This window comes from Antedon bifida, chromosome 4 (genome assembly GCF_963402885.1).
Source record: "Antedon bifida chromosome 4, ecAntBifi1.1, whole genome shotgun sequence".
In the NCBI taxonomy this organism is placed as follows: Eukaryota; Metazoa; Echinodermata; class Crinoidea; order Comatulida; family Antedonidae; genus Antedon; species Antedon bifida.
In genome coordinates, this window is record NC_136229.1 from 29,793,101 (window position 1) to 29,810,848 (window position 17,748).

At 32.1% G+C, this 17,748-nt stretch overlaps 3 protein-coding genes across 3 annotated transcripts; all 3 read right to left on the reverse strand.

Annotated features, from left to right (window-relative positions):
- Positions 1-1,186: 1,186 nt before the first annotated feature.
- Positions 1,187-17,748, reverse strand: LOC144839327 (hyalin-like). The gene is made up of 10 exons (XM_078694642.1): positions 17,468-17,748; positions 16,723-16,971; positions 4,662-4,916; positions 4,275-4,559; positions 3,530-3,778; positions 3,126-3,380; positions 2,745-3,029; positions 2,002-2,250; positions 1,598-1,852; positions 1,187-1,494 (listed from the first exon to the last, which is right to left on the reverse strand). The coding sequence occupies exons 1-10, from the start codon at positions 17,736-17,738 to the stop codon at positions 1,187-1,189; spliced, it is 2,661 nt and encodes an 886-aa protein (XP_078550768.1). The 5' UTR covers positions 17,739-17,748.
- Positions 5,018-8,226, reverse strand: LOC144841252 (hyalin-like). Its single transcript, XM_078697514.1, has 7 exons — positions 8,118-8,226; positions 7,730-7,984; positions 7,343-7,627; positions 6,598-6,846; positions 6,194-6,448; positions 5,808-6,092; positions 5,018-5,313 (listed from the first exon to the last, which is right to left on the reverse strand). Exons 1-7 carry the CDS (start codon positions 8,224-8,226, stop codon positions 5,018-5,020), a joined length of 1,734 nt encoding a protein of 577 aa, XP_078553640.1.
- Positions 9,034-16,559, reverse strand: LOC144841254 (hyalin-like; the record flags this gene model as incomplete). The annotated part of the gene is made up of 15 exons (XM_078697517.1): positions 16,529-16,559; positions 15,998-16,252; positions 15,144-15,425; positions 14,498-14,776; positions 13,863-14,117; positions 13,477-13,761; positions 12,737-12,985; positions 12,333-12,587; positions 11,947-12,231; positions 11,198-11,446; positions 10,795-11,049; positions 10,409-10,693; positions 9,667-9,915; positions 9,263-9,517; positions 9,034-9,161 (listed from the first exon to the last, which is right to left on the reverse strand). Coding segments are annotated over exons 1-15 (3,597 nt in total), but the record flags the coding sequence as incomplete, so codon positions are not given.

Below are 17,748 nucleotides of genomic sequence, written 5' to 3' on the forward strand. Positions count from 1 at the left end.
AAACCACATTAAAAAAAGCTATATCTCAAATTGCAGTTCCTCCTATATGAAACAGTCTTACCTTCAACAGTGATAACAAAACTGCAGCTATCATCAAAGTTACCAGCTGAATCTGAGACATTGTACTGAACTGTTGTGTTGCCAATTGAAAACATATTATCACCAGAAGTGTAGTCTGCTAATGGTACCGGAGCCTCTCCAGAGTTATCAGTAGCTGTCGGTTCCATCCATGTAACATTAATGGCAAATACCTCACCAGTTGTTGTGTTAACAATCATATCCATTGGACAATCTATAATATCTGGAGCTTCTGGATCTAAAACATGAGGTAATTATAACTTAAAATAAATAATAGTAATAATACTCAGGAAAGAAGATCAAGGTAATAATGCATTTATGCAAACATTTCTATATTAATTAATTTAAATACGTCAGAGGAAAGAATGAAAGACATCTATGCTTACCAGTAACAGTAATTGTAAAGGTACATGTGCCTGCATTGCTTGAACTGTCAACTGCATCATATATAACATCAGTTCTACCAATATCAAATTCATTATTTCCAGGAATGTGATTGGACCTTGGTGTTATATCTTCATCAGAATTGTCAAATACTATTGTATCAGTCCAGCTGACATTGAGTGCTTGATTTGAACCATCTGCTGTAGTAGTTGTAATATTAGGCGGACACACCAAGACTGGATCCTCATTATCTAATAATACAAAAGGAAGAAACAAGAATGACTAATGCTATAATCATATTACACATTTTTAATGGTAGATTGGGACAAAAATGTCCTATCTTCCAGGTAATAGTCGATTCCTGGTTGCGAAATAACATTTTGATACATTATATATTTATGTTCTCAAACTTACCATATAAACAGATAATAAACAAGCCGTTATATATATGCAAAGTAATAATAATGGTAATTATTACAATTATAGTGCGCTTCAAAATTGGTGAACATTTATTAATGAAAATGACTATGGGTTCATCAGTAAAGATTTAAAATTTGTATAAAGGCCAAAGAATTAATCATCAGTAAGTAATTACTTGGATTAACTTATGCAATATAAATGTATTCTCTTTGTGTTGTGTGTTGAAGGTAAATCTTATAATAAAATGTTCATAATGTTGTTTATAAAAATTATAATTCCTGTATTTTGTAAATAATTATCAAAATTACAAAGAGGTTTCTATTTTACCTTCAACATTGAGGCCAAAGTCACAGGTGTCAATATTGCCATAAAGATCAGTTGCTGTAAAAGTGATTGTGTGAGTACCATATGGTATCATGTCACCAGACTCAAAAGATGAAGACATTACAGTAACAAGTCCACCAGTATTGTCACTTGTCTCAAGAGGATTCCAGGTGACAGTGGCATTTGGACTTCCTATATCTGTGCTGACATTTACTAGTCCATACCCTTCTCCAATGTAATTGTTTGAAGTGACATTTGTCGGGCAGTCAATCAATGGACTTTCATTATCTACACAAAAAAAACAGAAATTTAAAAAATTTGAATTTGACAAAACCACATTAAAAAAAGCTATATCTCAAATTGCAGTTCCTCCTATATGAAACAGTCTTACCTTCAACAGTGATAACAAAACTGCAGCTATCATCAAAGTTACCAGCTGAATCTGAGACATTGTACTGGACTGTTGTGATGCCAATTAAAAACATATTATCACCAGAAGTGTAGTCTGCTACTGGTACCGGAGTCTCTCCAGAGTTATCAGTAGCTGTCGGTTCCATCCATGTAACATTGATGGCAAATACCTCACCAGTTGTTGTGTTAACAATCATATCCATTGGACAATCTATAATATCTGGTGCTTCTGGATCTAAACCATGAGGTAATTATAACTTATAATAAATAATAGTAAAAAATACTCAGGAAAGAAGATCAAGGTAATAATGCTTTTATGCAAACATTTCTATATTAATTAATTTAAATACGTCAGAGGAAAGAATGACAGCCATCTATGCTTACCAGTAACAGTAACTGTAAAGGTACATGTTCCTGCATTGCCTGAACTATCAACTGCATCATATATAACACCAGTTCTACCAATATAGAATTCATTATTTCCAGGAATGTGATTGGACCTTGGTGTTATATCTTCATCAGAATTGTCAAATACTATTGGATCAGTCCAGCTGACATTGAGTGCTTGATTTGAACCATCTGCTGTAGTAGTTATAATATTAGGCGGACAAACCAAAACTGGATCCTCATTATCTAATAATACAAAAGGAAGAAACAAGAATGACTAATGCTATAATCATATTACACATTTTTAATGGTAGAATGGGACAAAAATGTCCTATCTTTCTGGTAATAGTCGATTCCTGGTTGCAAAATAACATTTTGATACAGTATATATTAATTTTCTCAAACTTACCATATAAACAGATAATAAACAAGCCGTTACATATATGCAAAGTAATAATAATGGTAATTATTACAATTATAGTGCGCTTCAAAATTGGTGAAGAATTATTGATGAAAATGACTATGGGTTCATCAGTAAAGATTTAAAATTTGTATAAAGGCCAAAGAATTAATCATCAGTAAGTAATTACTTGGATTTACCTATGCAATATAAAATATATTCTCTTTTGTGTTGTGTGTTGAAGGTAAATCTTATAATATGTTCATAATGTTTTTTATAAAAATTATAATTCCTGTATTTTGTAAATAATTATCAAATTACAAAGAGGTTTATATTTTACCTTCAACATTGAGGCCAAAGTCACAGGTGTCAATATTGCCATAAGGATCAGTTGCTGTAAATGTGATTGTGTGAGTACCATATGGTATCATGTCACCAGAATCAAAAGATGAAGACATTACAGTAACAAGTCCACCAGTATTGTCACTTGTCTCAGGAGGATTCCAGGTGACAGTGGCATTTGGACTTCCTATATCTGTGCTGACATTTACTAGTCTATAGCCTTCTCCGATGTAATTGTTTGAAGTGACATTTGTCGGGCAGTCAATCATTGGACTTTCATTATCTACACAAAAATAACAGAAATAAAAAAATTTGAATTTGACAAAACCACATTAAAAAAACTATAACTCAAATTTCCTCTTATATAAAACAGTCTTACCTTCAACAGTGATAACAAAACTGCAGCTATCATCAAAGTTACCAGCTGAATCTGAGAAATTGTACTGGACTGTTGTGTTGCCAATTGAAAACATATTATCACCAGAAGTGTAGTCTGCTACTGGTACCGGAGCCTCTCCAGAGTTATCAGTAGCTGTCGGTTCCATCCATGTAACATTGATGGCAAATACTTCACCAGTTGTTGTGTTAACAATCATATCCATTGGACAATCTATAATATCTGGTGCTTCTGGATCTAAACCATGAGGTAATTATAACTTATAATAAATAATAGTAAAAAATACTCAGGAAAGAAGATCAAGGTTATAATGCTTTTATGCAAACATTTCTATATTAATTAATTTAAATACGTCAGAGGAAAGAATGAAAGCCATCTGTGCTTACCAGTAACAGTAACTGTAAAGGTACATGTTCCTGCATTGCTTGAACTGTCAACTGCATCATATATAACATCAGTTCTACCAATATCGAATTCATTATTTTCAGGAATGTGATTGGACCATGGTGTTATATCTTCATCAGAATTGTCAAATACTATTGGATCAGTCCAGCTGACATTGAGTGCTTGATTTGAACCATCTGCTGTAGTAGTTGTAATATTAGGTGGACAAACCAAAACTGGATCCTCATTATCTAATAATACAAAAGAAAGAAACAAGAATGACTAATGCTATAATCATATATTACACATTTTAATGGTAGAATGGAACAAAAATGTCCTATCTTCCACGTAATAGTCGATTCCTTGTTCCGAAATAACATTTTGATACAGTACATATTTATTTTCTCAAACTTAGCATATAAACAGATAATAAACAAGCCGTTACATATATGCAAAGTAATAATAATCGTAATTATTACAATTATAGTGCGCTTCAAAATTGGTGAACAATTATTAATGAAAATGACTATAGGTTCATCAGAGAAGATTTAAAATTTGTATAAAGGCCAAAGAATTAATCATCAGTAAGTAATTACTTGGATTTACCTATGCAATATAAAATATATTCTCTTTTGTGTTGTGTGTTGAAGGTAAATCTTATAATATGTTCATAATATTGTTTATAAAAATTATAATTCCTGTATTTTGTAAACAATTATCAAAATTACAAAGAGGTTTATATTTTACCTTCAACATTGAGGCCAAAGTCACAGGTGTCAATATTGCCATAAGGATCAGTTGCTGTAAATGTGATTGTGTGAGTACCATATGGTATCATGTCACCAGAATCAAAAGATGAAGACATTACAGTAACAAGTCCACCAGTATTGTCACTTGTCTCAGGAGGATTCCAGGTGACAGTGGCATTTGGACTTCCTATATCTGTGCTGACATTTACTAGTCCATACCCTTCTCCGATGTAATTGTTTGAAGTGACATTTGTCGGGCAGTCAATCATTGGACTTTCATTATCTACACAAAAATAACAGAAATTAAAAAAATTTGAATTTGACAAAACCACATTAAAAAAACTATAACTCAAATTTCATTTCCTCCTATATGAAACAGTCTTACCTTCAACAGTGATAACAAAACTGCAGCTATCATCAAAGTTACCAGCTGAATCTGAGACATTGTACTGAACTGTTGTGTTGCCAATTGAAAACATATTATCACCAGAAGTGTAGTCTGCTAATGGTACCGGAGCCTCTCCAGAGTTATCAGTAGCTGTCGGTTCCATCCATGTAACATTAATGGCAAATACCTCACCAGTTGTTGTGTTAACAATCATATCCATTGGACAATCTATAATATCTGGAGCTTCTGGATCTAAAACATGAGGTAATTATAACTTAAAATAAATAATAGTAATAATACTCAGGAAAGAAGATCAAGGTAATAATGCATTTATGCAAACATTTCTATATTAATTAATTTAAATACGTCAGAGGAAAGAATGACAGCCATCTATGCTTACCAGTAACAGTAACTGTAAAGGTACATGTTCCTGCATTGCCTGAACTATCAACTGCATCATATATAACACCAGTTCTACCAATATAGAATTCATTATTTCCAGGAATGTGATTGGACCTTGGTGTTATATCTTCATCAGAATTGTCAAATACTATTGGATCAGTCCAGCTGACATTGAGTGCTTGATTTGAACCATCTGCTGTAGTAGTTATAATATTAGGCGGACAAACCAAAACTGGATCCTCATTATCTAATAATACAAAAGGAAGAAACAAGAATGACTAATGCTATAATCATATTACACATTTTTAATGGTAGAATGGGACAAAAATGTCCTATCTTTCTGGTAATAGTCGATTCCTGGTTGCAAAATAACATTTTGATACAGTATATATTAATTTTCTCAAACTTACCATATAAAAAGATAATAAACAAGCCGTTACATATATGCAAAGTAATAATAATGGTAATTATTACAATTATAGTGCGCTTCAAAATTGGTGAAGAATTATTGATGAAAATGACTATGGGTTCATCAGTAAAGATTTAAAATTTGTATAAAGGCCAAAGAATTAATCATCAGTAAGTAATTACTTGGATTTACCTATGCAATATAAAATATATTCTCTTTTGTGTTTTGTGTTGAAGATAAATCTTATAATATGTTCATAATGTTGTTTATAAAAATTATAATTCCTGTATTTTGTAAATAATTATCAAATTACAAAGAGGTTTATATTTTACCTTCAACATTGAGGCCAAAGTCACAGGTGTCAATATTGCCATAAGGATCAGTTGCTGTAAATGTGATTGTGTGAGTACCATATGGTATCATGTCACCAGAATCAAAAGATGAAGACATTACAGTAACAAGTCCACCAGTATTGTCACTTGTCTCAGGAGGATTCCAGGTGACAGTGGCATTTGGACTTCCTATATCTGTGCTGACATTTACTAGTCTATAGCCTTCTCCGATGTAATTGTTTGAAGTGACATTTGTCGGGCAGTCAATCATTGGACTTTCATTATCTACACAAAAATAACAGAAATAAAAAAATTTGAATTTGACAAAACCACATTAAAAAAACTATAACTCAAATTTTATTTCCTCTTATATAAAACAGTCTTACCTTCAACAGTGATAACAAAACTGCAGCTATCATCAAAGTTACCAGCTGAATCTGAGAAATTGTACTGGACTGTTGTGTTGCCAATTGAAAACATATTATCACCAGAAGTGTAGTCTGCTACTGGTACCGGAGCCTCTCCAGAGTTATCAGTAGCTGTCGGTTCCATCCATGTAACATTGATGGCAAATACTTCACCAGTTGTTGTGTTAACAATCATATCCATTGGACAATCTATAATATCTGGTGCTTCTGGATCTAAACCATGAGGTAATTATAACTTATAATAAATAATAGTAAAAAATACTCAGGAAAGAAGATCAAGGTAATAATGCTTTTATGCAAACATTTCTATATTAATTAATTTAAATACGTCAGAGGAAAGAATGAAAGCCATCTGTGCTTACCAGTAACAGTAACTGTAAAGGTACATGTTCCTGCATTGCTTGAACTGTCAACTGCATCATATATAACATCAGTTCTACCAATATCGAATTCATTATTTTCAGGAATGTGATTGGACCATGGTGTTATATCTTCATCAGAATTGTCAAATACTATTGGATCAGTCCAGCTGACATTGAGTGCTTGATTTGAACCATCTGCTGTAGTAGTTGTAATATTAGGTGGACAAACCAAAACTGGATCCTCATTTTCTAATAATACAAAAGAAAGAAACAAGAATGACTAATGCTATAATCATATATTACACATTTTAATGGTAGAATGGAACAAAAATGTCCTATCTTCCACGTAATAGTCGATTCCTGGTTCCGAAATAACATTTTGATACAGTATATATTTATTTTCTCAAACTTAGCATATAAACAGATAATAAACAAGCCGTTACATATATGCAAAGTAATAATAATCGTAATTATTACAATTATAGTGCGCTTCAAAATTGGTGAACAATTATTAATGAAAATGACTATAGGTTCATCAGAGAAGATTTAAAATTTGTATAAAGGCCAAAGAATTAATCATCAGTAAGTAATTACTTGGATTTACCTATGCAATATAAAATATATTCTCTTTTGTGTTGTGTGTTGAAGGTAAATCTTATAATATGTTCATAATATTGTTTATAAAAATTATAATTCCTGTATTTTGTAAACAATTATCAAAATTACAAAGAGGTTTATATTTTACCTTCAACATTGAGGCCAAAGTCACAGGTGTCAATATTGCCATAAGGATCAGTTGCTGTAAATGTGATTGTGTGAGTACCATATGGTATCATGTCACCAGAATCAAAAGATGAAGACATTACAGTAACAAGTCCACCAGTATTGTCACTTGTCTCAGGAGGATTCCAGGTGACAGTGGCATTTGGACTTCCTATATCTGTGCTGACATTTACTAGTCCATACCCTTCTCCGATGTAATTGTTTGAAGTGACATTTGTCGGGCAGTCAATCATTGGACTTTCATTATCTACACAAAAATAACAGAAATTAAAAAAATTTGAATTTGACAAAACCACATTAAAAAAACTATAACTCAAATTTCATTTCCTCCTATATGAAACAGTCTTACCTTCAACAGTGATAACAAAACTGCAGCTATCATCAAAGTTACCAGCTGAATCTGAGACATTGTACTGAACTGTTGTGTTGCCAATTGAAAACATATTATCACCAGAAGTGTAGTCTGCTAATGGTACCGGAGCCTCTCCAGAGTTATCAGTAGCTGTCGGTTCCATCCATGTAACATTAATGGCAAATACCTCACCAGTTGTTGTGTTAACAATCATATCCATTGGACAATCTATAATATCTGGTGCTTCTGGATCTAAACCATGAGGTAATTATAACTTATAATAAATAATAGTAAAAAATACTCAGGAAAGAAGATCAAGGTAATAATGCTTTTATGCAAACATTTCTATATTAATTAATTTAAATACGTCAGAGGAAAGAATGACAGCCATCTGTGCTTACCAGTAACAGTAACTGTAAAGGTACATGTTCCTGCATTGCCTGAACTGTCAACTGCATCATATATAACATCACTTCTACCAATATCGAATTCATTATTTCCAGGAATGTGATTGGACCATGGTGTAATATCTTCATCAGAATTGTCAAATACTATTGGATCAGTCCAGCTGACATTGAGTGCTTGATTTGAACCATCTGCAGTAGTAGTTGTAATATTAGGCGGACAAACCAAGACTGGATCCTCATTATCTAATAATACAAAAGAAATAAACAAGAATGACTAATGCTATAATCATCTTACACATTTTAATGGTAGAATGGGACAAAAATGTCCTATCTTTCAGGTAATAGTCGATTCCTGGTTGCAAAATAACATTTTGATACAGTATATATTAATTTTCTCAAACTTACCATATAAAAAGATAATAAACAAGCCGTTACATATATGCAAAGTAATAATAATGGTAATTATTACAATTATAGTGCGCTTCAAAATTGGTGAAGAATTATTGATGAAAATGACTATAGGTTCATCAGTAAAGATTTAAAATTTTTATAAAGGCCAAAGAATTCATCGTCAGTTAGTAATTACTTGGATTTACCTATGCAATATAAAATATATTCTCTTTTGTGTTGTGTGTTGAAGGTAAATCTTATAATATGTTCATAATGTTGTTTATAAAAATTATAATTCCTGTATTTTGTAAATAATTATCAAAATTACAAAGAGGTTTATATTTTACCTTCAACATTGAGGCCAAAGTCACAGGTGTCAAAATTGCCATAAGGATCAGTTGCTGTAAATGTGATTGTGTGAGTACCATATGGTATCATGTCACCAGAATCAAAAGATGAAGACATTACAGTAACAAGTCCACCAGTATTGTCACTTGTCTCAGGAGGATTCCAGGTGACAGTGGCATTTAGACTTCCTATATCTGTGCTGACATTTACTAGCCCATACCCTTCTCCGATGTAATTGTTTGAAGTGACATTTGTCGGGCAGTCAATCATTGGACTTTCATTATCTACAAAAAAACAACAGGAATAAAAAAATTAAAAATTGACAAAACCTCATTAAAAAAACTATAACTCAAATTTCATTTTCTCCTATATGAAACAGTCTTACCTTCAACTGTGATAACAAAACTGCAGCTATCATTAAAGTTACCAGCTGAATCTGAGACATTGTACTGGACTGTTGTGTTGCCAATTGCAAACATATTATCACCAGACGTATAGTCTGCTAGTGGTACAGGAGTCTCTCCAGAGTTATCAGTAGCTGTTGGTTCCATCCATATAACATTGATGGCAAATGCCTCACCAGTTGATGTATTAACAATCATATCCATTGGACAATCTATAATATCTGGTGCTTCTGGATCTAAAACATGAGGTAATAATAACTTATAATAAATAATAGTAAAAAATACTCAGGAAAGAAGATCAAGGTAATAATGCATTTATGCAAAGATTTCTAAATTCATTAATTTAAATACATCAGAGGAAAAAATGAAAGCCATCTGTGCTTACCAGTAACAGTAACTGTAAAGGTACATGTTCCTGCATTGCCTGAACTGTCAACTGCATCATATATAACATCAGTTCTACCAATATCGAATTCATTATTTCCAGGAATGTGATTAGACCTTGGTGTTATATCTTCATCAGAATTGTCAATTACTATTGGATCAGTCCAGTTGACATTGAGTGATTGATTTGAACGATCTGCAGTAGTAGTTGTAATATCATGTGGACAAACCAAGACTGGATGCTCATTATCTAATAATACAAAAGGAAGAAACAAGAATGACTAATGCTATAATCATATTACACATTTTTAATGGTAGAATGGAACAAAAATGTCCTATCTTCCAGGTAATAGTCGATTCCTGGTTGTGAAATAACATTTTGATACAGAATATTTTCATTTTCTCAAACTTACCATATAAACAGATAATAAACAAGCCGTTACATATATGCAAAGTAATAATAATGGTAATTATTACAATTATAGTGCGCTTCAAAATTGGTGAAGAATTATTGATGAAAATGACTATGGGTTCATCAGTAAAGATTTAAAATTTGTATAAAAGCCAAAGAATTAATCGTCAGTTAGTAATTACTTGGTTTTACCTATGCAATATAAAACATATTCTCTTTTGTGTTGTGTGTTGAAGGTAAATCTTATAAATATGTTCATAATGTTGTTTATAAAAATTATAATTCCTGTATTTTGTAAATTATCAAAATTACAAAGAGGTTTATATTTTACCTTCAACATTGAGGCCAAAGTCACATGTGTCAATATTGCCATAAGGATCAGTTGCTGTAAAAGTGATTGTGTGAGTACCATATGGTATCATGTCACCAGAATCAAAAGATGACGACATTACAGTAACAAGTCCACCAGTATTGTCACTTGTCTCAGGAGGATTCCAGGTGACAGTGGCATTTGGACTTCCTATATCTGTGCTGATATTTACTAGTCCATAGCTTTCTCCGATGTAATTGTTTGAAGTGACATTTGTCGGGCAGTCAATCATTGGACTTTCATTATCTACACAAAAGTAACAGAAATAAAAAAATTTGAATTTGACAAAACCACATTAAAAAAACTATAACTCAAATTTCATTTCCTCCTATATGAAACAGTCTTACCTTCAACAGTGATAACAAAACTGCAGCTATCATAAAAGTTACCAGCTGAATCTGAGACATTGTACTGAACTGTTGTGTTGCCAATTGAAAACATATTATCACCAGAAGTGTAGTCTGCTACTGGTACCGGAGCCTCTCCAGAGTTATCAGTAGCTGTCGGTTCCATCCATGTAACATTGATGGCAAATACTTCACCAGTTGTTGTGTTAACAATCATATCCATTGGACAATCTATAATATCTGGAGCTTCTGAATCTAAAACATGAGGTAATTATAACTTATAATAAATAATAGTAATAATACTCAGGAAAGAAGATCAAGGTAATAATGCATTTATGCAAACATTTCTATATTAATTAATTTAAATACGTCAGAGGAAAGAATGAAAGACATCTATGCTTACCAGTAACAGTAACTGTAAAGGTACATGTTCCTGCATTTTCTGAACTGTCAACTGCATCATATATAACATCAGTTCTACCAATATAGAATTCATTATTTCCAGAAATGTGATTGGACCATGGTGTTATATCTTCATCAGAATTGTCAATTACTATTGGATCAGTCCAGCTGACATTGAGTGCTTGATTTGAACCATCTGCTGTAGTAGTTGTAATATCAGGTGGACAAACCAAGACTGGATCCTCATTATCTAATAATACAAAAGGAAGAAACAAGAATGACTAATGCTATAATCATATTACACATTTTTAATGGTAGAATGGAACAAAAATGTCCTATCTGCAACGTAATAGTCGATTCCTGGTTGCGAAATAACATTTTGATACAGTATATATTTATTTTCTCAAACTTACCATATAAACAGATAATAAACAAGCCGTTACATTATATGCAAAGTAATAATAATGGTAATTATTACAATTATAGTGCGCTTCAAAATAGGTGAACAATTATTGATGAAAATGACTATGGGTTCATCAGTAAAGATTTAAAATTTGTATAAAGGCCAAAGAATTAATCATCAGTTAGTAATTACTTGGATTTACTTATGCAATATAAAATATATTCTCTTTTGTGTTGTGTGTTGAAGGTAAAATCTTATAATATGTTCATAATGTTGTTTATAAAAAATATAATTCCTGTATTAATTTGTAAATAATTATCAAAATTACAAAGAGGTTTATATTTCACCTTCAACATTGAGGCCAAAGTCACAGGTGTCAATATTGCCATAAGGATCAGTTGCTGTAAAAGTGATTGTGTGAGTACCATATGGTATCATGTCACCAGACTCAAGAGATGACGACATTACAGTAACAAGTCCACCAGTATTGTCACTTGTCACAGGAGGATCCCAGGTGACAGTGGCATTTGGACTTCCTATATCTGTGCTGACATTTACAAGTCCATACCCTTCTCCGATGTAATTGTTTGAAGTGACATTTGTCGGGCAGTCAATCATTGGACTTTCATTATCTACACAAAAGTAACAGAAATAAAAAAATTTGAATTTGACAAAACCACATTAAAAAAATTATAACTCAAATTTCATTTCCTCCTATATGAAACAGTCTTACCTTCAACAGTGATAACAAAACTGCAGCTATCATCAAAGTTACCAGCTGAATCTGAGACATTGTACTGAACTGTTGTGTTGCCAATTGAAAACAAATTATCACCAGAAGTGTAGTCTGCTACTGGTACAGGAGTCTCTCCAGAGTTATCAGTAGCTGTCGGTTCCAACCATATAACATTGATGGCAAATGCCTCACCAGTTGATGTATTAACAATCATATCCATTGGACAATCTATAATATCTGGTGCTTCTGGATCTAAAACATGAGGTAATAATAACTTATAATAAATAATAGTAAAAAATACTCAGGAAAGAAGATCAAGGTAATAATGCATTTATGCAAAGATTTCTAAATTCATTAATTTAAATACATCAGAGGAGAAAATGAAAGCCATCTGTGCTTACCAGTAACAGTAACTGTAAAGGTACATGTTCCTGCATTGCCTGAACTGTCAACTGCATCATATATAACATCAGTTCTACCAATATCGAATTCATTATTTCCAGGAATGCGATTAGACCTTGGTGTTATATCTTCATCAGAATTGTCAATTACTATTGGATCAGTCCAGATGACATTGAGTGATTGATTTGAACCATCTGCAGTAGTAGTTGTAATATTAGGCGGACAAACCAAGACTGGATGCTCATTATCTAATAATACAAAAGGAAGAAACAAGAATGACTAATGCTATAATCATATTACACATTTTTAATGGTAGAATGGGACAAAAATGTCCTATCTTCCAGGTAATAGTCGATTCCTGGTTGTGAAATAACATTTTGATACAGTATATTTCATTTTCTCAAACTTACCATATAAACAGATAATAAACAAGCCGTTACATATATGCAAAGTAATAATAATGGTAATTATTACAATTATAGTGCGCTTCAAAATTGGTGAAGAATTATTGATGAAAATGACTATGGGTTCATCAGTAAAGATTTAAAATTTGTATAAAAGCCAAAGAATTAATCGTCAGTTAGTAATTACTTGGATTTACTTATGCAATATAAAATATATTCTCTTTTGTGTTGTGTGTTGAAGGTAAATCTTATAATATGTTCATAATGTTGTTTATAAAAATTATAATTCCTGTATTTTGTAAATTATCAAAATTACAAAGAGGTTTATATTTTACCTTCAACATTGAGGCCAAAGTCACAGGTGTCAATATTGCCATAAGGATCAGTTGCTGTAAAAGTGATTGTGTGAGTACCATATGGTATCATGTCACCAGACTCAAGAGATGACGACATTACAGTAACAAGTCCACCAGTATTGTCACTTGTCTCAGGAGGATCCCAGGTGACAGTGGCATTTGGACTTCCTATATCTGTGCTGACATTTACTAGTCCATACCCTTCTCCAATGTAATTGTTTGAAGTAACATTTGTTGGGCAGTCAATCATTGGACTTTCATTATCTATTCACAACATAAATAACAGGAAATAAATAAATTACATTTTATATAACCATATTACTGTAGTGCAATTTTAATTTCCACCAGAGGTACAGTTGTCTTACCTTCAACAGTGATAACGAAACTGCAGCTATCATTAAAGTTACCAGCTGAATCTGAGACATTGTACTGTACTGTTGTGTTGCCAATTGGAAACATATTATCACCAGAAGTGTAGTCTGCTACTGGTACAAGAGACTCTCGCGAGTTATCAGTAGCTGACGGTTCCATCCATGTAACATTGATGACAAATGCCTCACCAGTTGTTGTATTAACAATTATATCCATTGGACAATCTATAATATCCGGAGCTTCTGGATCTAAAACATGAGGTAATAATTATAACTTATAATAAATAATAGTAGTAATACTCAGGAAACATAACCTCTCAAATGCGAATACGATAATTCCTGGAAATATATTACACTAATTTCTCATGTCAAAGTTTACACAATAGTTAATTTATTATTACCGATTGATCTTTGCAATAATAATAGCAGTAATATTATACAGATATCTTGTTGGGCCAAAATTGCCATGTACTCCGACCAACAATTTTTAAAGACCACAGCCATAGGCATTTTACTGAGCTCTTTGACTCACTCAAGACTTGTTTACCGCATATAATAGGGGTTAATTAAGCAAAAAGTGCCAAATATCACTCTCTGTTTATTAAAATGTCAAAACTAATGTAACATACCTAAGACAGTGATAAGTACACTGCAGCTTTCTTGGTTACCAAAAGAATCTGTTGCTGTGAAGTTTACAGTCAATTGTCCTATTTCTACAGTTTCTGAGTAACTTGTAGTTGTGTTCAGACCAGGTGTAAATGAACCAATCGCATTGGAGTCCTCTTCAAGACTCGCTACTTGTACGTTATCGGTTGCATCTATTACCCATGTTGCAGTGCCACTGTTTGCACCATTTGCAGTACTGACAGTTAACGGCATTGGGCATGTGATATCTGGATCCTCATGATCTAATTACAAAAAGGAATCAATAACCAATCAATATCAATCAATCGTTATCAATATCAAAATAGAATCAATGCAAAAACAATGCGTTTATTACTGTCCCAATATGAATGTATTGATAAATTGTTCCTTAATAGGGATTTATTATTCTTGGGATGTCTTCTGAATTATGGTTGGCATACATATACAGTATTGCCCATGATTTGTTTCACATGAAAGTTTACTGTTTAATAGTGGTGTACCAAGAGAGAGGCTCTACTGTATTACAACTATAAAAGCATACCAATGATTCTTTACCTGGTTGTGATAACATTTTCTCATGCCAGTTTGACAAAAAGAATAAAATAAAAAAAATAATTAAACAAAACTAACCTTCTACTACAATTGTAATTGAGCAAGTATTCTCATTTCCACTAGGATCTGACACATTGTAAACAATTGTGTAATTTACTCCAACGTTAAACATGTTTCCAGAACTGTATGTTGGTTCAGAAAGAGTAGTGTCTCCACTGTTATCACTGACTGAAGGTGGATCCCAGGTAACAGTAGCAAAGTTTTCACCACTGTCTGTGTGTACAACCCAGATGTCTGCAGAAATGCTAGAGTAATAGTTTGAAGAATTTGTTGGGCATGTGATATTGGGATCCTCCATATCTGCAAAAAAATTATTGATTTATTTTAAACCAAGCTTCAATATTGCGACAGTAATCCTAAAGAGAATATGTTTTATTATTATTTCACAGACATCAAAGACATAGCACCACATAGACAACATTAATTGCATATCCATAATGGGCCTACTTGCTTGATGGTAACAAGCTGTCGACTGTCCCATTTTAAAATTATTTAAGTTGGAAAATATGCGATAGTGTTTTTTTGGACAAATACAATTTACAATGAAATAATTTCTAAAGTAGGCTAAATAAAATCTTACAAATAGGCCTATATATATATTGATTGACTCAATAAATTCAGGGTGAAAGTTAATTTAATTTGGAAAAAAGTTTAGTTTAGGCAAATACATAAGGCATAATACTATTTTAAACAATTATCTTTATATTTACACAATAAAGATGATTTTCAATAGAATAAGTTTTTATTTTCTCTACTTGTTGGTTAGGAATAATATGTTTTTTGTATTTTTTTTTAAAATAATACTATTTCTAGTAATAATCACATAACTGTACCTCAGTTTTAATTTCCTTCTAGAATGTACAGTCACTTACCTTCGACAATGATTACAAAACTGCAGCTATCATTAAAGTTACCAGCTGAATCTGAGACATTGTACTGGACTGTTGTGATGCTAATTACAAACATATTATCACCAGAAGTGTAGTCTGCTACTGGTACAGGAGTCTCTCCGGAGTTATCAGTAGCTGTCGGTTCCATCCATATAACATTGATGGCAAATGCCTCACCAGTTATTGTGTTAACAATCGTATCCATTGGACAATCTATAATATCTGGTGCTTCATCATCTAAAGATGAAATGAAGAAACTTATAACTATTTTATCATTAATTTATTTATAAGGAAATAGGATGGTTGACTTTTTAATCAAATGAGGCAAATTTTAGTTGAACATTCAGTGTAAATATTAGAGTAAATATAAGTATTACATTTATAAATTGTAGTTTAAACAGAAACATTTAACATAAGATATTTTATAATAATTGTTATGTTAATAACGTATAAGGCATGTTGCCGGAAAGCCTGCCAAAAATTAGTACTTCAAGGATTATATTAACGACGAACTTAAAAAAGTCATGTGTCTGAATTTAGCCATAATTGTTTAACTGATTGGTAATATTATATAAATGAATAGTCCAAGACGATAGTTATAGCAACTGTTTAAGTTATAAATAGCATCTTTGACTATTGTCTTAAAATATTTCTATATTAATTAATTAAATACGTCAGAGGAAAGAATGAAAGCCATCTGTGCTTACCAGTAACAGTTACTGTAAAGGTACATGTTCCTGCATTGCTTGAACTATCAACTGCATCATATATAACATCAGTTCTACCAATATCAAATTGATTATTTCCAGGATTGAACTTGGACGTTGGTGTTATATCTTCACCAGAATTGTCAATTACTATTGGATCAGTCCAGTTGACATTAACTGCTTGATCTGATCCATCTGCTGTAGTAGTTGTAATATTAGGCGGACAAACCAAGACTGGATCCTCATTATCTAATAATACAAACGGAAGAAACAAGAATGACTAATGCTATAATCATATTACACCTTTTTAATGGTAGAATGGAACAAAACATTTCCTATCTTCCACCCAAGAGTCGATTCCTGGTTGCAAAATAACATTTTGATACAGTATATAATAATTTTCTCAAACTTACCATATAAACAGATAATAAACAAGCCGTTATATTATATGCAAAGTAATAATAACGGTACTTATTACAATTATAGTACGCTTCAAAATTGGTGAAGAATTATTGATCAAAATAACCATGGGTTCATCAGTAAAGATGAAATTGTTGTATAAAGGCCAAGGAATTAATCATCAATTAGTAATTACTTGCATTTACTTATGCAATATAAATATATTCTCTTTTGTGTTGTGTGTTGAGGGTAAATCTTATAGTATGTTCATAATGTTGTTTATAAAAATTATAATTCCTGTATTTTGTAAATAATTATCAAAATTACAAAGAGGTTTCTATTTTACCTTCAACATTGAGGCCAAAGTCACAGGTGTCAATATTGCCATAAGGATCAGTTGCTGTAAAAGTGATTGTGTGAGTACCATATGGTATCATGTCACCAGACTCAAAAGATGACGACATTACAGTAACAAGTCCACCACTATTGTCACTTGTCTCAGGAGGATCCCAGGTGACAGTGGCATTTGGACTTCCTATATCTGTGCTGACATTTACTAGTCCATACCCTTCTCCAATGTAATTGTTTGAAGTAACATTTGTTGGGCAGTCAATCATGGGACTTTCA

Coding starts and splice junctions, on each gene's coding strand:
- LOC144839327 (XM_078694642.1), bottom strand. CDS start 17,738: ATGATTGACTGCCCAACAAATGTTACTTCAAACAATTACATTGGAGAA. Junction 16,972..17,467: donor CTTTGGCCTCAATGTTGAAG/GTAAAATAGAAA, acceptor TTGTATTATTAG/ATAATGAGGATCCAGTCTTG. Junction 3,381..3,529: donor CTTTACAGTTACTGTTACTG/GTAAGCACAGAT, acceptor CTCATGGTTTAG/ATCCAGAAGCACCAGATATT.
- LOC144841252 (XM_078697514.1), bottom strand. CDS start 8,226: ATGAATTCGATATTGGTAGAAGTGATGTTATATATGATGCAGTTGACA. Junction 7,985..8,117: donor ACTGGTAAGCACAGATGGCT/GTCATTCTTTCC, acceptor CTCATGGTTTAG/ATCCAGAAGCACCAGATATT. Junction 5,314..5,807: donor CTTTGGCCTCAATGTTGAAG/GTAAAATATAAA, acceptor TTGTATTATTAG/ATAATGAGGATCCAGTTTTG.